This window comes from Triturus cristatus, chromosome 6 (genome assembly GCF_964204655.1).
Source record: "Triturus cristatus chromosome 6, aTriCri1.1, whole genome shotgun sequence".
Classification (NCBI taxonomy): Eukaryota; Metazoa; Chordata; class Amphibia; order Caudata; family Salamandridae; genus Triturus; species Triturus cristatus.
The window spans coordinates 423,493,996-423,517,019 of record NC_140589.1 but is presented as its reverse complement, the minus strand read 5'-3'; the positions used below and the strand labels follow the sequence as shown (position 1 = coordinate 423,517,019).

Genomic DNA, 23,024 nt, shown 5'->3' with positions numbered 1-23,024 from the left:
ACATGGTTTTTGTAACTGAATCCTGGGCTGACGCCTCGTCAGGACTAGACATGGCTGCAGCTGTACCTCCCGGTTATGCCGTTTATAGATTAGACAACGTTCTTAGAAAGGGTGGCGGGTAAGCTGTTATCTACTGAGACACCTATGCCGTCATTTTTACGCCAGCTTCCTCAAATGAATGTGAAGAATGTAGATTCAACACTGAATTAACCAAAAAAGCAGTCTGTTAATGGCCTACTCGTTTATCGTCCCCCCTATGCCGAGATCCACCTTCACACAAGCGATCAGCTCCCTCTTAGAATCTTTTTCCCTCAAATCTGATTTTACAATATTGGGCGACTTTAACTTTCATTTAGAGAACCAACTAGATCATGACACGGAAACACTAGTAGATACCTTGTTCTGTCTTGGTCTTTCCCAGATAGTCGACGGCCTCACACACTTGGCTGGGCATACCCTCAATGGAATCTTTACAAATAATCCCTTCATCACCAGCCCGGTTACCCTCCTGTTGACCCGGACTCATCACAGAGCTGGAATTTGTGAAATTGAGCTCCATGTTAAAGCTCTCCCTTCCGAGATCCCCCATAAGACACAGGTCTCTCATGCCTGGCACAAAATGTAGGCCTCTCAGTTTAATCTGCTTCTAGCATGGACTCAACCAAAATAGACATCTGACCTAGGACAACTGTCCATGAACTATTCAGACTGGCTGAAGTCCGCAGTTAACATTCTTGAACCTGTCAAAAGCAGAACACACAAGAGAAGAAAAACTTCTGCACCCTGGTTTAATGACGCCAATGGAGGAAGGACTATAGCATGCTGGAAAAAGAAAAATACTAACACTGCATTGCAGAATATAAAACCTGTCACTGAAAGAAAAATCTGATGTTTTCAATAAACAAATTGAATTGGCTAAAAACTCTACTAAAGAACTGTTTCAGAGCGTTACCAAACTTACTAGGAAGCCTACTTGTAACCGCAGGATGCAGTCAGGTTTTCTGCAAATCTCATGCTAATTTCTTTCAGAAGAAAGTGGAAGACATTTTCAATAGGTTTTCCACAAACAACCCTACTGATCTTATGAGTAATGCCACCTCACTTGTGATCTCAGGAAAAAACACTTGGGGAATTGAATCACCTTACAGCAGAACAGGTAAAACAGGCTATCCTGACCATTAAATCGAAATCCCCTTTGAACCCATGTTCACCAGCAACGGTCCAACTAGCACCTGACATCATGGCTTTCCACCTGACTAAGATATTTAGCAACATGTTCATCTCAGGACACTTTCCTAAACAGTGGAAATCGGCCTGGGTCCTCCTACTAATAAAAAAAGCCTTATTTAAATTTGGAAGACTCAAAAAGTTATCAGCACATCTCCTGGATTCCTTTTCCAGTCAAGATGGTGGAGAATGCCATGAACCTGCATATCGCTTCTTTCATAGGGATCAACCATCTATTAGATAAGACACAGTTTGGATTCAGAAGCAGCCACAGCACCGAAACTGCACTAATCGTGGCCACCAAGGAAATTAGGTCAATACTAGAGAGGGGTGGCAGTACAGTCCTTATCTTACTTGATTTGTCCACAGCATTTAACGCAGTCAATCACGTTCTATTGATTGACATTTTACAGAGCATTGGGATCAAAGATGCAGGCCTGGCCTTGCTCCATTCCTTCCTTTCAGATCGTGTTCAATTGGCTACCCTTAAGGAGTTTACATCTCAGCCCTTTTTCCTGCCCTGTGAGATCCCTCAGGGCTCATCACTGAGCCTGGTCCTGTTTAACCTTTATATTACACCCCTGGCCAGGTTGTTTAAATCTTTTGGGTCCTCATTGGTATCCTACGCAGACAACACTCAGATTATTGTCTTGCTCTCTAACAGTAACCATAATAAAGGTGAGTTATTCCATAACTGCATGAGCGCAGTCAGCAATTGGATGAACGACAACTGTCTTAAATTGAACTCTTTTAAGACTGAAGTCATCTTATTTGGCAACAATGTTTCCTTCTGGTTCCCTTCTCGGTGGCCTCATGATTTAGGGACCCTCCCAATGCCTGTTAAGAAGGTAAAAAAACCTAGGCATTTTAAAGTTGATGAGAAACGTATCTTTAAAGATCAAGTTAGCACTGTCGTTTCTGCTTCATTCTATACGCTTAGAAAATTGCCCAATTCATTCCCTTTGACCTATTGAAGACAGTTGTCATTGCATTAGTTCTATCTAGGTGAGACTACTGCAAGGGCCTTTGCCAAAAGCTGAAAAAAAGGTCCCTGAACAAACTTCAGATTTTGCAAAACTCTGCAGCGCGAATGCTCCTGAATGTTCCCAGATTTCAATCTGCATCCCAGGCCATAAGTAGGTTACATTTTCTCCCCATAAAGTAGCGTATTACCTTCAAGGCCCTATGTATCGCATTCAAAGCACTCCATGGACATGGCCCTGATTATCTGAAGAAATGGTATTTACCCAGCAGAACACTGCAGTCTAGCTCTGCCAGGAATCTGGTTGTTCCCTCCTTTAGACGTTCTTTATGGGGAGGCAGGAGCTTTGTTATCTGTACTGCCTTGAATTGGAATAGTCTCCCTTTGGATTTGAAATCTGCCACTTCCTTACTAGCATTTAGGAAATCCTTAAAAAACGTAGTTATTCAGAAATAAGTAAGACTACTGATCCTTATCACTTACAGCGCCAAGACGCCTCCGGGCATTCGTGTGCTCTACAAGTTCATTCATTCATTCATTCATAATGTAAAACTTGGGTCTGAATGCTATCCATGTTGGTTATCAGCCAGCTAGTCTCATGTTACAAACCGAATTCCAATCATGCAGATTTCTAACTCAGATCTTCATGAGCAAGTATCCTTGCCTTTTCAAAACCTAAACCAAATCCAAAAAATAGAACACCCAGGAAGTATTGTAGTTGTTTTATCACATTTGACTTGGATCTGGCATATAAACGTTATATTCAACACAAGCAAGCTTTGACCCTGCCTGAACTGTGAGGTATACCTTCAAATGAGGCCATATAATTTGTAAAGCTGTATAATTTGGTGCCACAATCTTTAGCACTGAATTAAGTCTGATTGGCAGAGCGTTGCTGGCCCACCTATTTTAAAATGAGTATATAGAAGTTGGATTTTCACTCCAGTACTTTGAAGACTCCTCCTAATTTGGCCTGCTTGGACCTTTGGCACTTCATGGATAGCAAGGTGTGTGCTGCTTGGTAAGGTGGAAGGTCTCTCTTAAACAGCTGGAACTTTACTTATTTTGAACCCCTTTCTCTAGTAGACACTACCACTCTGTTGAGGACGTCTTAAGTCAACTATGTAAGGCTCCTCTCATTTGAATGTCTAATAACCATCTTAAAGATCTTTATCAAACTAGTGCTAGGGACTGTCCATTTAATACTCCTCTAATGTCCATAATTAATAGTAGAGCCAGCCACGATGATTTCAATCAACAGCAAAATTTACAACAAAATGTAAATGAAATTAACAAAAGAAAGCGAACGTGCACAATTCGTAGCTCTACAAATTCAAACTCAATTCCCCTACATTGTCAAAATAAGACCAGTGACTCTCTAAATTCTGAACTTAGGTTTAGGGAGCCATGTTATACTCCCACCACACACAAGGTCGAGATGATACTCTCAGATACCAACCAAGCCTTGAACTCAATGGCGAGCGCTGCTCATATGCACGCAGATAAACTGGATGCCCAATTAAATATCCTGCAGCTGATAGCTGGTCTAATAACCAAAATTGACACTAAACTAGACCAACTAAACTCCCTGATATGTAGAGCCCAAAATAATATAGCGTCAAGCCAAAGTAACAGCAGGTGTAGCTGTAACCCGATATTAAAAAAATTAGAAACCCTTCCGGAAGTAATCTCCACATTAATAGAGGACCTGAAGAAAGAGGCATGTAGACGTATGCCGAAATCCACTCTCTCCCAGTCCCTATTGAACCAACACTCCCACTGGCCCACTTTAAGAAAACAACAATCCCACAGTATAGAGCACTCAGGGGACATTGAGATCGACTCCAAAGTAAGAACTCAGTCCCATGTTAATGGCCCCCCCTGATTGCATAGAACAGCGGACCATTCTCATCCAAGACCATCAGATTAAATGTCTGAAACTTGTTGATCAACAAGACCTCGAATCCACCCCAAACAAAATATACACAATAAATGGCGCTGATAACTCCATTCAATCAGCTTTATTTCGACTTATTTGTCATAAAAGCAACATACATAGATATTAAAAACATGTACAATACAGTCCATATTCCAGGCAATAAGTGTGGAGATCAATCACAATAAATTCTATCACAGCTATGCTAAAAAAAATATAAATTAGTTAAAAGCCAGATAATATTTAAAAGGTTATTATAATATATTTAAGAAAGGGGAAGGAAATAAAATTCATGGTGTCTAACCGAGCAAGAAGGTTGTATAACCAGCCTTTAAATATTATAGCTTACATCCTTTCTGATTCCTTATAAGATATACATTGAATAGGAATCTACTTAAGCTGAACACTATTGGTTGTGAAGTATTTGACTTAAGTGTACGTTCTGCCTCTTTGAAAAGTCTAAACCCCATGTTTTTACACAAGGGTTTAATCCATCGATCCCTTGGCTTTTTATAAACTGGGCAGAAAAACAGTACGTGAGCATCGTTTTCTTTTGCTTCTTGTGAGCAAAGGGTACACAATCCTCTATCATCTTCATTGCCCCTCCAACTATTAGTATTTGCAGAAATATGCAGGACCCCATATCTGAATTGTAAATACAGTGTTTTGGCTAATGGTGGTCTTATCTCGTCCATAAATTGTTCGAATACAGGAGTATCCTTAATGGACAAGAATTTCTGCGTCAGTATACCTAGTGTGGAGCTAGAGGATACTTCATTCTTTACGTATACCCAAAAAGCAGATTTCAAAAGTTTTTTTGAGATTGGTAACATGTTCTGAGGGTTTTCCCAAAAATGGGAGAACCCAAGCTTTCTAAACCACTTGGAAATATGTTTTAACCAGGGAATATTTTTATATTCATCAATCCTAATTATTTCTAGCAGTCCATTCTTGTAGTCACTCAGCTCAGGGGTTGTCCATAGTCTAATCCAATAGAGTAGTGGCCTTAATGTGGCTTGATGGTCAGTCCTTTTAAGGTTAATATCCATGAACACTGGAGTTATCGGTGTTCTTAGTGGTATTTTAAGTAGCCTGCGTATGAAGCTATTCTCTTCCTTCCTAAAAGTGTTGTTGCAGGAGTAACCCCAGACCTCGGCGCCGTATAGTGCTGCCGATTGGGCCTTTGCTTTGAATAATTCTAGTGCCGGCGTAATTGCTTTAGATTGACTACTGCCGTGCACCTTTAGGATAGGCATTAGATTTTGTTTCAAAGTTAATTTACTTTTTTCCAATTGCCCTTTCCAATGGGGCATACTATCCAGCATAATGCCCAGGTAATTAAAACTCTCCACATATTCCAATTTCTGATTATTTAAGTCCAAATTCTTTCTAAAGGATTTCTGAGGATTTATGGACATATATTTTGTTTTAGATGAGTTTATTTCTAACCCCTTCTCCACACAATAGTTGTTAAAAGTGTTTACTAGGTTTTGTAAGCCTTGCGGAGTTTGCGAGATGAGGATTGTGTCATCAGCAAAAAGCAATGCGGTGATCACCTCGTCTCCTAATTTCGGGGAGTCATGTTTACAATCTTTTAGATAGTTAGGTATATTGTTGACATATAGAGAGAAGAGTGTGGGCGCCAGCACACACCCTTGGCGGACGCCCCGACCCACAGGGATATCCTTTGAAATTTCTCCTCCCTTGCCCCATCTAACTCTAGCATAATTTCCTGTGTGGAGTCTAATTATTTCCTTAAGTAACTCACTGGGAACTGCCATATCTTTAAGGGTGGACCATAGTAATTTACGGGGTACAAGGTCAAATGCAGCCCTTAGATCAATGAATGCTACATACAAACTTCCCTTTCTTATATTAATATATTTCCAGCAAATACACATGAATCTAAATACTTGATCAGGTCCTCTATTAATGTGGAGATTACTTCCGGAAGGGTTTCTAATTTTTTTAATATCGGGTTACAGCTACACCTGCTGTTACTTTGGCTTGACGCTATATTATTTTGGGCTCTACATATCAGGGAGTTTAGTTGGTCTAGTTTAGTGTCAATTTTGGTTATTAGACCAGCTATCAGCTTTTATCCACATTAAAAGTCTGTTTAAAATATGTCTGGCAAAAGTTTTTTGTAAAAGATCTATTAAACTTATAGGGCGGTAGTTGGCTGGGCCATAACGATCCCCTTTCTTAAAAATTGTAACGATTTCAGCCCCTTTCCAAGATTCAGGAATTGGTGTCCCAGCCGCTATGGAATTACATAAGAAATTAATGTAGGGTCCCCAAATTCCTACATCATGCTTTAGCAAGTCACCGGGAATTTTATCGGGGCCTGGTGCTTTGCCCATTTTGATAGCCTGTAATGCCTCAACAGTTTCTTCTAAGCTAAAATATAGGAGGGTATTATTATCAGATAATCTATTAATCTCTTGGTCCTCCATGGCCAACTCCTCATTGGTGTTACGATATAATTTAGAAAAGTGATCACACCAGGTTTTTTCATCGAGGTATATATCCCTGGATGATCTACCTTTTTTGTTTCCCTTGGAGATTAGATTCCAGAATGTGGCCTGATCTTTCTGGTGGACTGCATTTATAAGGTCGTCCCAGAGAGCATCGTCCCAAGTTTTTTTTGCTTGGGCCAATGTCTTTTTATATGCTAATCTGCTATCTTGGATTCCCTGGAAGTCCTTTAATTTTACAGCCTGGATCAGGTCAGTCTTAGCTTTACGACAATCTTTATTATACCATTGGTTTGTTGTCGCTAGATGGTTATCTTTCTGGCTCGAATCCTTTTTATAGATTTTACTTAAATGGGGAGTCAGTGCATCTACTAATTTGTAGTGTAAATCTAGAACATCCTGAGTACCTAGAGCAGGCATTTGGCTTTCCTCCAATATATCGGCAAAGGAATTATATATGTTTATCATCGTTTCTTCCTTGGCCAGAATATAGGGCCACTTAATAACGCGCCTATTATTTGAAACCTGATGTTCTCCTATGGGGCTATTTAGCATGGCTACCCTATTTATATTAGGTATGAAAGGTTCTGGATGTAACCACAGTTGGAGGGGGAAATGGTCACTCTCTGTTCTATGGTCTATTTTAAAATCTAATATTAGATACCATAGACTCATGGAGACCATTAAAAAGTCTATGTGGGACCTATAGTTTCCCCTACCAAAAGGTGGGGCCGCTGGTCTATCGGACTGAAATCGGCCATTACACGCCCTTAAATCGTGATTTACTGAGGTTTTAACTCCATTCAAGAAAATCCCACTCAAGTAACTACCTCCCAACCCAATACTGTAAAAGGAGCTAACAATCTGCTCGACTCCATCAAACCGTTGAAGATGACAACTGTACCCCCGGCCGAAGGACAACATTTGTCCAGGAAAAACAAGAAGAGATTAAAGAAATTAAACAACGCTAGGAAAAATAATGGAGTGCTACTACGCTGGCTCAGACCCGATGTCAATGATTCGAAAGCCAACACAGTCTCAGCACCCAGCAAAAACACCGATGGAGGAGGAATTCAAGACACTCGCCTTTCAGTACAAACAACCGTTGTACAAAGTATGGATCAATGTAAGCCAGAACCTCCTCAATGCACCGTGTTCAGCCCAAAGGAGAAACCTGGGAACTGTATGGAAAGAAAAGAACTTAATGCCCATTATGGAGAAGCCCAAAAGATCTCGGATAAACCCACAAACCCATCAAGCAATCGATCCTCCACTCAACATGGTGTGAGAAAGCCCACAGGCCGGGATGCCCTCTATGAACCCACAAGCCAAAGCGATTTAAGACACTTATGTGAAACAGAAAAAGAGCCATAATATAAGAAAAGCCACAGAGGAGATAGCCATACAAGTTAAACTTACAGATGGCCCCGAAACAAAACAAAACAACAAGGCACTGAACTCCCTGGAAATAGTGGACCAGAGGCAGGAGTCCCACCAAGGGAGAATAAAAGAGAAATTAGTGCCCTATGAGGTCAATCCGCACTACCCTAATGTGAATAAACCAGAATGTCTAAACCACCCTCTAAGACCAAGATGCCCAAAGATGATTCAGAAATAAAACTTTTACATCAAAAGAAAACTGTATTAATTGATGCTGGAACAATCCAATCACCACAAGAAGGTAAAAAGCTAACACTGTACCCAGAGTATCTATCCCAAGTGAAATGGGACATCCTCAATAGAGGAAACCTCCTAAATTTGTTTTCGCACCTTACAGGACTAGAAACTATAAAAACAACAAACATTGAAAGTGTCGCTTTTATCGCCCCAGAACAGGGCCAAATAAATGAGACCATGGTAGTAACCTTCTACAGTAAAGACATAGCCGCAGCCCTACTGTTGAATAAAGATCGTCTGGGCGATTGGGGCATTCAGACAAGTCTTGTGACTAAAGCTAAATACCCTGCCTTTTTAAAGGATAGAGTCCCAAATGCCTCCAAGGATCACAACACTCCAACCTTGGCTAACAGTGATATAACCAGCCAGCTGCCTACTTCAGTTTTGCGTGGCTCCTTAGCGGCTACCCAAACAGTACCGTGGAAAAGGAACCCGCTTCAAATAACATCCAGAACAGGAGGCTCCCGCCAATGTGCGCTAAAACGACAGAATTCTCAAGACTGGTCCTGGCTCTCCCAGGCCTTAGGGTGAAGCACATAACACCTCAAGTGGACATAAAACTAGTGAAGATACTGTTCACCACCTTAGTATCTGTTCCTGGAAAATCCGAGGGCTAACAAACGAAAAAGCCGAAAGAGTAACAACGTCTCTTTTAAAAAACTATGATATTATTGCCCTGCAAGAAACCTGGTCCTTGCAATTTACCCCCTGGGAGGAATACACTGTTTATGAATCCCGTACAATTGCATCTCAAGTAGGCGGTCATGCGTCAGGAGGCATATTAATCGCTCTTAAGAACAACTTGGCCTTAAAGGTCTCCTCAATTTATGAAGGGCAAGGTGACTACATTTTTATTAATATTCAGTCACAACCGTTGGAAAAAAATAACACCAAACAACAAACTATTATCCTTGGTTGTATTTATCTACATCCCTCTAAAATCAAGCGAGAGACAACTTTGAACAAAATTCTCCCCATCATGAGAGATCTTTTTGAACACTTCCCGAACAATATGAGCCTTACTATAGGAGACTTTAATGCCAACCTAATGGAGACAAGCTTGGACCCCTCCCTTCTAACCTCACTGGACAATCAAATGTGGGCTATCCCAGATATAAAGTGCCAGTACCAACGGAAGGATAATCAAGGGACAAAGGTGTCTGTAAGCTTAAACCAACTAGGGCTCCGAATTTTAAACGGTAGACTTGAGTCAGACTCGCCAGCCGCTTACACCCATGTATCTCCCTTCAGAATGGCCACCTTGGATTACATTTGGATCTCGGTCGCCCATTTCCAATTCGTCCAAGAATTTGTGGTAACCCCCTCATTGGAAAGTGATCATGCCGTTTTAACGTGCAAAGTTCTATCCAAACAGAGCTTCCACCCAAAAAACTACCTGATTGGGAAAGAATCAACATTGGAGCCTATCAGAAAACTACGGTGGACTTTGGACCAACAGGAGGCAATTGAAAGCTGGTCAGTTTTTTGGAAAACTTGAATCACGAGTTTAGCAGCCAGTTGACTACACCACTGTGGTAACAGGTAGTGGAGGACCTTAAAAAAAATCTATCTGTAAAGAGTGTTAAAAGCTCAAATAATTACCATTTATCTATACCCCACCTCAGCGACTTCAAGCACACTATGCTGAGTATTAAACACAAATTAAACACTTTATTGCGTAAATGCACACATACCACCATAGACCACAAATCCCTACGAGAGAAGATATTGACCACCCGTAAAGAGTATAGGAAAACAAGGTTCAAATATAAAAGGATACAAGAAGAACAGCACTGGACATTTGCCCATGAAATTATAAAATCAAAGGATCAAAAGAGATTTTGGAGCTGGGTAAACAAGACTGCTAGACCAGGCCAATCATCCACCGTAACAAATGTCTCCCCCACTGATTGGGAGGCCCATATTGAAACTCTTTACGTTGAGCTCAACAAATATAATTGGTGTAATTATCATAGCACTTCCCTCCCCAATCTGGAGCGTCACCCACTATCAAGATCGCTCCCAATCAAGTTGCCCTCATCATAAAACAAATGCGTCCAGGAGGGGCCCCCGGCCCCAATGGGTTACCAACAAAGATAAATAAAGCTTCGACTCACAAGTGGGCAGCGCTCTTGGCCCCCCTATTCGAGACATGCAGAATGGGTGGACCCATTCCTGACTCTTGGCCAGGTTCTTTCCTCGTCCCTATCCACAAAAAAGGTCAGCGATCTAATCCCAATAACTACCGGATGATTGCACTCCTTGATGTAGATGGGAAGGCCTACGCAAGCATCTTTTTACAAGAACTGACCAGTTGGGCGGAAGACCGTAAATTAATACCTTTTACGCAAACTGGCTTTCAAAAGGGCTGACACATTGAGGACAATCTGGTTTGCTTAGCCCACATGATTGAAGTTACACTTGCAACAAATGGAAAATCGCTGTTCTTGGGATTTATCGATTTCCAAAAGGCATTTGACAAAATTGTCCGCCCCAGGCTCTGGGAGAAATTGTTCAAATGTGGCATTCCGCAGACCCTACTGAATGCCTTTATCGCTCTGTACTCCGATACTTGGGTCAAAATAAAGGTCTCCGCTGGCTGGTCTACTACCAAAAAAATCATGACCAACAGAGGCCTAAAGCAGGGTTGCATTTTTGCCCCTCTACTCTTTAATTTGTACCTCGCAGATTTACCGGAGTGGCTGGCCTGCTCTCAAGCTTTCCCACCAAGAATCGCATCTGTTAAAATCCAGTCAATGCAATATGTACATGATACGATTCTCCTTGCTCAAACACAGGTGGGCCTTCAACGACTTTTTGATTCCTTGGCAACATATTGTGAAACTAATGCACTGAAGATTAATATCTCTACAACCAAGGTGATGATAGTCTTGAGAAGTCGAGGAAGACAGTGCCCCTGGTACATCGCTGGGAAACCTATAGAGGTAGTCGCCATATATAAATATCTTGGAGTCTGGATAGACCACAGAGGGAGCTCGGGTCCACAAATCGCTGCAATGCAAAGTGTGGCTCGCAGCCTGGAGGGGGCCTTCCTACGAACCAAGAAAGCTCTACATTCTCCAGACTTCACCCCGTTAATTAGAGTGATAGATGCCAAACTACTATCCACAATAGCCTTTGGCGCCACTACTTTTAAAGACAAAATGTTCACTTGGTTGGACAGAATGCAATCAGCCTGTTTCCGATGAGTGTTTCACCTACCCATTTCGACCTCTCATGCCCAAATCCGTATGGAGTTCCGCTTGTTCTCCCAACATTGCATTATGAAAGCAAGATTCATTGCCTACTGTGCAAAAAGCAAAATGGCTCACGCCTCCACACTAAAGAGTTGCATCTGGTCACTGTTAAATAATCCCAGCACTTCCTGGAATACATTTTTAACATTCTGCTTGGACGCATTAGAAGCTCATGATCTATAGGTGAGCTCGCTGCCGATAGGGGTTGCCTCCAAAGCTCTGACCAAACAAGCAAAGATACTTTCAGTGGAACACAATGCATTATCCTTGAAAAAGCTATAACATGGCAGCTGGGCGTCAAAACTTTATGACCTAAAAACCCTACCACACTATCTGTCATCCTCCATGAAGCCATCAGTGAAACACCAGTTAATGAGACTACACTTTGGACTAATCCCCCTGGTGGCATACAAATATGGACAGAGGTACAAGGCAGATATGTCCTCCCAGTGCCGCTTCGGCAACAACGGGGAAGAAAACTTAACACACGTTTTGTGCATCTGTAGAACTTTACTCCCCCTTCGAACTTTTTGGTTGCACCCCATCTAGGGAATTCTTAACGTGCGGACATGCCAAGAAGCCTTAGCGGAGTGTATGAAGGGGGACTCAGCTCAGATGGCCGCCCGATTCGTAAAATTTGTGATTAAGATTAACTCAATTTTACCGGCAGATACTACCCATGAACCTCTGCTGTGTCAGCTATGAATTTCCTTTTTCTTTTAAATTGAGAGCAGAAAGTGCTTTTTATGTTTTTTTGTGTGAATTGCAAAGATTTTAATTAATTGTGCAAATAAAATATATCTATCTAGTAGACACTACCACTCTGTTGAGGACGTCTTAAGTCAACTATGTAAGGCCCCTCTCATGTGAATCTGAAGCAGCTCCTCCTTTACACACCTGGCAAACAATTGGAGATTCGAATAACCTGCCTGCTTTTGGACACAGGCTGGATGAGCTTCCCACCACAAGCTGGAAGGTGCTGTTTGTCCTTGACGGCAGTTCATCCAGTGAAGGTAAACAATGAATGGAATCATCCATTTAACAGGTAAAGTGATTGTCACAGATGTCAAACCTCTATCCAGCTCTGAGGTCCCTTCAACATAAGCCAACGCTCAATGCTGTATATTTGTATAACCAGAAATAGGAATAAGATGCCCTCGAAAACCTTTTTAGTGGGACAGACTTGGTTAAGCAATTTCCAACTGTTCCCTCATTCCAACCTGTTCCCAGGAGGTAAATCGGTTCTCAGATACTCACCATGCAACCACAATCACCACCATGGCCTCATCTGCAAATGAAGTTCTGCCATTTCTAGTGTTTAAACCTGGGGGCAGTTCCTGGTCCACTTCCACAGAAGATGGGTGTTTGCAGGTGGACATACCTGTGTGTGTCCTGTAATCTAAGACTCCTCAAAGATGTCTGGATCATAGGTTCAATATAGTTCTCAGCTGTTGTGCAATAAGCATGGACACGATACAGGCTCATAGGAAGCCAGCGAGGAGTAAATGCCACCTTCTGTATTGCTAGTTCAGGAGGTCATAGGCCCTTATTAAGAATTTCTTCAATTTCTCAATTCACTCATGCCTTTGAAATGAAGTTATCGAAAGCATGCTGCTTGGATTTTTGGCCATATAAGAGGGGAGAACTTATCTACCAGGCAGTGAAAATACCTCACCATGATTTGAAAAGTGAAGCTGCTGGAGTTAACTTGAACCTAGACTTAGCAAATGACTCCTTTCAAAATACTGACTTTATTGATATAAAATCCCACCATTTACACTGTAATATTTCCCTCCTTAACATCTGTGCCTTCATAGTGACAAAGAATTTGCAACTACATTTTGATGTTAACTTGAACCAACTTTATACGGACTGCCAAATAACGATAAAGTTAATAAAGATCTGGAATGCTTTTTACATTGCACCAATGACTTTCGAAGTCTCAAAATTGAGTAGTTGAAGATATTATCTGTTACCATCTTTTCACAACAACGGTGCACAAGTGCGCATAATAATCTTTCCGCTGGTACACAATGAAAGCAGTAAAACAGAAACATGGCCGCTGAAGAAAAGAGTAGGAAGCAGAAGCTTCCTGTTATGTTTCTGTGTTGTTGACAGTCTCGCGCCTGCACAACTGTTCCTGTTTGGCTTCTCTGCTTACCTATGCAAGCTCTGTGGAATTTTCTGTATTATTGGTCGTGACAATGTATTCACAACACGCAAATACTGATTGAAGTAAAGTAAATAAATAACATGCATTCATTAGCTCGCTACCACATCTGTTTGCAAAACTTAAACTGCTCAAGTAAACTATTTTTTGTATTTTGTTTACCTAGACCTTGTATTTCAATAGTATGTGCGGGAAGCATTGGAATTTTCCTAAATCCCAGCCCCGTTTTTTTTCTCTTCAATATGCCTAATTCCAATGTTTCTGTTGCAACGTAGACCCTTTTTAGGGCTATTCCTACAGATAGTTTAAGCTATCTCGACGACCTCATGTTATCATAATATGCATTGGGTCAGATGCACTAGGTCAGATGTTGGTCGCCAGTCTTCAGGCTTTGTCAAAGCTTGTTTTGTCAGGGTTTTTGTGAAAGTTTATTTTTTAGGAGATGCTGGGCCATTACCAAGTTAAAAAATAAACATTGGGTAAAAGCAAAACTATTTGTGTTTTAATGTCCTAAAGCATGCTTTTTTTTAGACTTGGCTTTTTCAGCAGGATTACGCCCAGACTTTTTGCTTTTTGGCTTCCTGATTTTCACCCTATTTTTGTTGGTTTTAGGACTCTGGGCTCTTTTCCACTTTTATTCAGTGCTAAAGTGCATATGCTCTCCTGGTAAATTATGTAAATAGATTAGTATTTCCATGTTTGGCTTATTTGAGGTACTACTAAGTTACTAATAAGTCCCTAGTAAAGTGAACTGTGTGTGCCCATGGCCTGTAAATCAAATGCTGCAAGTGGGCCAGTAGCACTGATTGTGCCACCCACACAAGCAGCCTTTCAAAGGGTTCTCAGACCTGCAACGGCAGTGTCTACATTCAGTTGTGACTGCCATGTCGTCCTGGCAAGTGCACTCACTTGCCAGGTCCTGACCTTCACTTTTATTACATGTAAGTCACCCCTAAGTTAGGCCCAAGATACCCCTATGGGCAGAGTGCCATGTGTGTGAAAGGTAGACCATGACTGGTGTGTGTGGCATGTCCTGATAGTGAAATACATTATATTTCATTTTTCACTATTATAAGGCTATCTGTCCAATAGGATAGAATGGGAGATACTTTCTAACATCTTACAAGTATAACTTTCCATTGGGACAATATAAAGAAATGGAGTTTAGTATGCCTGAACTCGGAATGTAAAAGTACATTTTTAGTAAAGATGATTTTATGTTGTGTGTTTGAAAATATCACTTTAAGAAAGTTGGTATTTTCTTGCTTAGCCATCCTGTGTGCCTCTGCTGGGTTGTTGATTGACTATCTGGCTTTGGAGTGGCTCGGGATGTGCATTCACTGTAGACAGCTACTGGGAGAGTCGAGGTGTGTCCTGCCTTTCCTGGATGAGTCAGGGCTGGGCTGAATATACCTTGTCTACATTTAGAGTAGTGGGGTGAGATTTTCTTGCACCTGAATGGGCCTGGTCTCCCTTGCTTCTGCACAATGCACAATGATTCTACCGGGAAGCTGGACCAGGGAGGACAGAACTGGTTTGGGCTGAGCATACAGACACTCTCTGTCAAAAAGAACAAAGAGAATCTGAGTATAAATATTGGGGCCCAGACCCCAGAACTTTAGATTACTGCTGAACTAAGGAACCTGCCAGGAAGAAGAGCTGGAAAAGCTGTCAGGAGGAATGGCCACTGTGCTGTGTGATCTGCTGTGTTGGCCTGCTGCTTGCTGCTTCTGTCTGGGGCAGGGAAAGGACTGGATTGTACTTTCATCATCCTTCTGTTAGTATTTTCTCCAAGAGCTTGAAGTTGAGCTTGCCTCCTGTTGGAAATCTCAGGAAGATAAAAAACTTTCAGAGAACACTTTTGGAACCAAGACGACTGCCAGAAGAAGAGCTGGAGAAGCTGTGAGGAGGAACTACCACTTTGCTGTGTTGGCCTGCAGTGGCTGCTTCTGTCTTGGTCAGAGAAAGGACTGGACTGAACCTTCTGCAACTTCTTTGTGTGAGTTTCTCCAAGGGTTTGAGGTAGAGCTTGCCCCCTGTTCAAAAAGACTCAGGAACAGCAAAGACTTAAAGTTCATCTGCTACCAGCACTGGGTACTGTGTATTTTGTGCTGCAACAGAACAAAAAGCAACCCGAGGCCATCAACGATGCTGCTACCGACTCAGTATCCTGAAGGCACCACAAAGGGCACCGCCACACCTCGCACCAAAACCCTGGTCTCACCGACGATGCCATCTGATGCCACTGCTTGCACCGTGACCTATGGGCACTGCGAGCTGTGGGCACTGCACTCTGCATCGCCTTGCTTCATGCCACTGCCCTGGTATCACTGACAACGCTGCTCCACGCGCAAATGGGTTGAGGGAACGGCTCGTAAGTTACATGATGCACCACCCTCATCCCACACCGCAGCATTGGCCTACCGATGCCGGGGCCATCGACTTCAGTTCATCAGCTGATAACAGTGCTTCCGCAACCATGGACGGCTTAAGGATTTTGGGGGCCCTGGGCCAAACATATTTCGGGGGCCCCTGTCAGGAACAGATTTGAGTTTTTGATCCAGTTACAGCTCTTTCATGCCGTCTTTGGCCAAGTCACTGACAGTGCACAAGCACACTGGTCCAAATTCAAAATGTGTTTACATCTAATATTCAGGGATAGTGATGTGGTTTTCAATACTGTAACACAGTACCAGATCACTAATATTACTACAAATAATCTCTGTGCCCCCTCCCATGTGAGGACCTGTTTTGAACTAAAAGAAACTTTTTTATGGATGTTGCATGAAACAAACACACCATTTGTCTGTAAAATGTCTGCTATGGACTCTCACACATTCCCCTCATTAAAAAATAAATTGAAGGAAAAAGCTATATACAATCATCTGTTTAAGAATTATTTAACTTCATCAATGAAAGACTCACTCAGGGGGGCCCCCAGGAAGGGTGGGGCCCTGGGTCAGAGCCCACTTTGCCCATGCCTTAAAATGTCACTGTCTGCAATGATGATGCAGTTGCTTGCACTGTGACCTGCCAGCACCACGATGAGCACTGCATCACTTTGCACCGCAGCCCTGGTCTCACCGAAGCTGCTGGATGACCGTCACTGTGCCACTGCCTGCACCTCGACCTGAGGGCACCGCAGCCCCGACGCCTGCCATCGCCGGCGCTCCCAACTTCAACTGTGAGGACTTTGATCTGCAATGAGTGTGACTTCCAGGGCCTGACGACTCCTGCACCGATCACCAGAACCGCATGCTCTTCGGGGCTCAACAAGAGGTGGCCAACGCACCGCATTTCTAAAGGTACTGTTTTGCGGTTCTTCTCGAAGCAGTAGCAGGCCAGTGAGGCCGCAGTCAGCCAGAACTGTTTGGATTTGTTGTTCACAACACCTTGATAGCCCTGGCTATTTTTGATTATTGATATTTCTGAGCACTGTTTGGTAGATTTTTTAAATCATTTTGGTCTTGTTCGCACAGATAAAATATTATTCTTCTAAAACTGGTGTGGTGTGTTCGCTGTATTACTGTTGGTTTTGTGCAAATGCTTTAAACACTGCCTCTGAGATAAGCCTGACTGCTTGTGCCAAGCTACCAAGGGGGTGAGCAGTAGTGCATCCCCCTTATCCTGAGTAGAAGGAAGGGTCCCTATTTCAACAAGGTGCAAACCATTGCCAACTAGAGACCCCCATTTCTAACAGTGAACCTAGCCAATGGCTGAAGAGGACTGACCCACCGTTTCATGGTGCATGCTGTAGTGTACATAAGACAAATGTAAATGACACAAAGACATACCAGTGGATGAAGAGATCTGGCTGCTCTTAAGTAAGTGTGATATATATAATTGTAGCAAGATGGAAAGGTCTTGGCTAATGGCAGACCTAAAGATTCACAAATACACACACATATATATATATATATATATATATATGATATATAGGGGAGCTTTGGATCCACTTTCTTCATCCGTTGGCCTGTTTAACTGCCATTCACATTTTGCTTACCCACCACGCCATATGGCAATGGGTAAGCTCACTTCAGTCACTGGCTATCTTGCACTGTGAGCGATCAAATGGGAATTTCTGCCAAAAAGACATTCACTGGTGGGCTAGTACTTACCTTGGCCAATATTCATTCTTTATTGTTATTGTTTGTAGCCATCCTTGTGTTAAAACTATTTTTTCAGACTACAGTAATTCAAAGCCAATTCTGCCTATGCTTTGTACCAATAAGAATCATTTTTTCCTGTGATTATATATTGACATAATAAACTTGCTCGCTAGAAAGCACCTGTATATCTATAAATTGTATATTAGCGCTACTTGTTATCTAATATTTGTATTACCAGCATATTGACATCAGGTGGTGTGAGTTATTTCGTCTTGTTTTAAATGCTTCTTTTTTGTTCTGCCATATTGTGTACCAAGCAGATAAAAGATGATTTCCCTTCATTTTAGCCGTCAAGACTACTTTTTTGACTAAAGAGGAGCAACTCAGTTTCAGAGACTGCGCTCAAGCTTACAAATCGGGGCTTACCACCAGTGGCATCTATACCTTAACTCTCAACAATACAACAGACACCATCAAGGTAGGACATCCTTCCTCAAACTTTGCACAATGTACTGCCACATCTCAGATATATTGGCTTTATGTTCCTCCATCACGCAATGCTGTGGATTTCTACCAAGGTGAGATCAGAGTTCAAAGGCGTTTTCTCAAAGTGCAGTTGGGGACTAGTTTGATCATTTAGAGGTGAGCAGTAGTGAGGCACGTGCCATTATCTGGTGGATGCCCCTTCTTCTACCTCATGCATCCCCTGCCTAATTTAAAGATCAGGGATGTCAATTTTCCCAAAGGCACAGCCACTAGTCCACCTACAGGAAAACCCCTGAAGTGGTCAGACCCCTGGTAGAAATAGCACCAAAAGGCAGGACAGCTTTTTTTGCTTTCTGAAACTCCTATGGGAACCATGGAAGTTCCATGCAGCAAAAGTGAATAAAAGGCCCTTGGCACACATGGATAAACTTCCGGTGTGTGAGGACATTCATTTGCCATTTTCCGAGGACAGTATAAAAGTGCTATCCAGTCCCTCGAGTTGCCATGGAATGATGGGCTGACTGTTGATTGCTTTTCTCATCAAAATTTGATGAAAAGAGGCAGCTTACATGGCAAGAAACTTAAAATACAGTCTGCCGGGTAAAGTGGTGCCACATCCTCCATTTGGCGAACGGCCTACCATACTTAGGCGAGGACCTATGGCTTTATCGTGCATGCTTCTTAGAATACAAAGGCTTTCCAACATCACATGGTAAAATGAATATAGCTCCCTATAATTAAATGCATCTCGGATAAAGGTGGAAGAAAGGCTGAAATTGCATATTGAAAGTGATTTATAAAAGTTCTCAACCTTATCAACAATTTCTCACCAAAAGTGTGTTCGACTTAGTAAACACATCGGTCTGTCATACTCCTTAAATTAGACAGTTGACAATCTACAAAACACTTACAACACTATTAATACATATATTGTGCATTTTATTAGATATTACATTCTGATTACTATACACTGATCGCAGCACTGAAAAAAATCTGAATGGAGTTTCTGCGTAAGGCGCAGTGGTAACAATCAAAATGTTCAGGTTCACAACTATTAGACAGGTGACACCATGTCTAGGTGATACACAATGTGAAAAACGCCTAACTTGTGCATAACCATGGCAAGTAAAGCTTTGACCCTAAAGTTATTTTATTGCAATAAAGGGCTAAAGTGACAGGGCTACTCTGTGACCTCTGGAGTGTCTTGCAGTCTAGCCCAAGCAGGGGGATAGCCAGACCCAAACCACTGTACACAAGTAACTTGCAGTACCTTAGTGTCTGATATGGTAATCCATAAAAGGGAACACTACCCCTATGGACCAATGGACTACCCACACCCCAAAGGTGCTAGGAGTAAACATGATGACCTCTCTCGCTATGGACCAATCAAACATGCTCAGGATATGACTCGTAAAGGTCAATGTCATGAAACCCTTGTCAGTGTAACCAACCAGGCTTGAAACTAGTTCATCTACCTGGACACCAGAAATGAGTGGAAGGTCTTCCTCAAACTAAGCTCACTGGCATCTCAGCTCCAGAGTCAAAGCACATCTAGAGGCATGTCATGGCCTCCCTGAGCAGCCCTTTAGCTGCAGTGTTCCTACCCTACATAAATGGTTTTAGCAGTGTGACAAGCGTGCAATACTAGGCACATTTCACTGCTGCAAAAAATATGGTGTATGTTTTCCTTGCATTTGCTTCCAGTGTATTCGTTCTGTTCTTTTCATGGGTTAAGCTTTGTAATTCATCATGAACGATTATTTATTTCAATCACTTGTACCCTGTAATACAATGGCATCTATAACGTTACTTTTGTGTTTCCGCACCCGAGGTAAACTTATCAAGACCCTGGTAAAGACAAGCTAGAGTGATTTTACAGAGTAAACTGGCATCAGGGGGGCTCACGTATACCAGGGGGCTCACGTATACCTGGGGGGCTCACGTACACCAGGGGGGCTCACGTATACCTGGGGGGCTCACGTACACCAGGGGGGCTCACATACACCAGGGGGGCTCACATACACCAGGGGGGCTCACGTACACCAGGGGGGCTCACATACACCAGGGGAATCACGTATGAGACGAGGGGGCGCGCCTACACCTATGCGGGTGTGACAGGGCTCAACTAGCTGCTCTGAAAGGACACAACACGCTGACACACATGATGAATAAATATAAAAGCGCTTCATGCCATGTGAGTGTTAGCAACAGCCTTCCCACCAATGAGAAAGGAGTGTAAAACCCTAACGAGCCCATTTCAGGTTATCTCAGCAAAATCAAAGCATGATGGAGTGTTTCAGCGCTCGCCCTAGGCAGCGTTGCTTTAGAGTGGTTCTTCCAAAATTATCTCAGCTGTCAAGGGACTACTTCAAAAGACATTAAAGAGCTCCTGCAATTCATTTTAAAGCATGATGTGTTTTAGGAGCAGATCTGCAGAAACAAAAGCTGTTCTCTGAGCACATTTCTGGAAGATTCGCAGATCGACTTTTTAAAAAAATCAAAGCACATAATTGTTTTCAATTCTGCAGTACATGTGTTCCCATTTTGTGCCGTACAAGATGTCAGTGTCGCATTAAATTACCATTCCAGCCAGGAAACAGAATGACCCCCGTTCACTTGGCATAACTTCCCAGTGTCTGTATATGTTTTTTCCGCTCTTCCTCTTTACACCACCTTTGACCTCCCAGAGGTCTCATAAACAAATTGTTTCTGCGCATACAACGGGTTTCCTCCCCCATCACAGTGTAAGTGTCCTGTATATTGAAGAAGACATTGCATATTTTACTTCCCTAATTCAACTGTCAAACAATTTCCAAATGTTGCAAACGTTGAAATATACGCCGAGGGCGCAGGCGAGCTGTGAATACGGCTTTCAGTGGGCCATGTTATTGCCGCCACCACCAGGGTGATGAGGAATATTTCCGTTTCCTCTGGGAGGGCAGCAGTTCAGCACCATGTACTCTGTGTTGGGTATTTCCTTCGCAGATGTCAGCCTCTCAGGCCTTTGCTGTCTGAGCCACTCAACAAGCTGCTTGGCATGGAACACAAATATAACATGAGTAACACTGCTGCAAAACACCCAGCAGCTACTTATGTGGTGACACAGCTGGTTGCTTGCCTCAGCAGTGCAACCGAGGTATGCTCCTAAAGACGCAGCGCCTAAAGAGGGTTTGTTTAGGGCACTTATCCAGATCATGTGGGTCCATAAATGTTCAGTGTGTATGAACCGTGTGTACCTCGCAATGATTGTATTTTAGGGATTCAAACAGATAAGGCAGCCATCCAACGTCATCAACATACAATGGATCAAGAAAATATGGTCAAACAAGCTAGAATGTTTTTTTTAGTTTTATATAGCGCCTACTAGACCCAAGACATCGGGTATCAGAGCGCTTTACATGAGTAGAAACAACACTTGATGGACAGAATGCAGAACAATGTCATACATTCACCCCAGTACAGAGATCTGGGCCTAAATCCATGACCCTGTGCCCAATGGGAACAGTCCAGCCTGAACTGCCAGGCCAGGTCCTCCCTGGTCTGGAAAACAGCATCCTATGACCAGTTTCGGGGTTTCACCCCTCTTCAGCCAAGATAGCTTGACTCCAGTGGCATGTAGAGCACAGGACCCACGTCTGGGCATACCCGTCCCACTCGGGGTGAAAAAGGCAAAAACAACAACTGATGGACAGAATGCAGAACAATGTCATACATTCACCCCAGTACAGAGATCTGGGCCTTATCCATTGTTTTTTTGCTCACCATGCCATTCCAGTTTGAACCCACCCATATGCAAATCAGTCTCTACTCTGCGCCCAATGGGAACAGTCCAGCCCGAACTGCCAGGCAGATCCTCCCTGGACTGGACTGGAAACAAGCATCCTAGGACCGGTTTCACACCTCTTCAGCCAGGATAGCTTGACTCCAGTGGCATGGAGAGCACGGGACCCACATCTGGGCATACCCATCCCACTCGGGGTGACAAATGCAGAAACAACAATTGATGGACAGAATGCAGAACAATGTCATACATTCACCCCAGTACAGAGCTCTGGGCCTATATCCATCGTTTTTTGCTCACTATGCCATTTCAGTTTGAACCCAGCCATATGCAAATCAGTCTTGACCCTGCGCCCAATGGGAACAGTCCAGCCCGACTTGCCAGGCCAGGTCCTTCCTGGACTGGAAACAAGCATCCTAGGACCGATTTCGGGGTTTCACTCCTCTTTAGCCAGGATAGCTTGACTCCAGTGGCATGGAGAGCACCAGTTACGCTACATGAGGACACATTCATTTTTTTTTTGGGCACGAGGAGATTAAGTGATTTGCCCAGAATCACAGGAGGTTGAGCGCCATTGCCGAGACTTGAACCCGGTTCCCCAGCTTCAAGGTTGACCGCTCTAGCTGTAAGGCTACATACATCCTCGCCCCAGAGAGAATGCTTTGCAACCACGCCTTCTAATACACTTTAAAATATTTACAACAGGGCAAGCAGGAAAATATACATAATTTATAAAATATAACAACATTAAAACAACAAATTGTTTATAGCATAAAAAGTCTAACTAATGCTGGTATAGTTAACTCAGTGGATTAAGCATTCACTGCAGGGATGGGCATATAAACTGCATTATATAGGTTCTAATTTGGGTGGGCCAAGACAGCCCATCATCATTTGCAACTTTAGAAACAGGCCGCTGTGG

The 23,024-nt window shown here is 42.8% G+C and overlaps 2 protein-coding genes across 5 annotated transcripts in view; one reads left to right on the top strand and one right to left on the bottom strand.

The window, feature by feature from the left end:
* Positions 1 to 23,024, bottom strand: part of MCPH1 (microcephalin 1) — a 1,335,298-nt gene that overhangs the window by 462,929 nt on the left and 849,345 nt on the right. The window lies entirely within an intron of this gene.
* Positions 1 to 23,024, top strand: part of ANGPT2 (angiopoietin 2) — a 147,664-nt gene that overhangs the window by 97,391 nt on the left and 27,249 nt on the right. Inside the window, exon 5 of the mRNA XM_085610821.1 lies at positions 18,183 to 18,313. Within this exon, the coding sequence (XP_085466947.1) occupies positions 18,183 to 18,313 (131 nt within the window). The remainder of the gene's footprint in view (positions 1 to 18,182; positions 18,314 to 23,024) is intronic.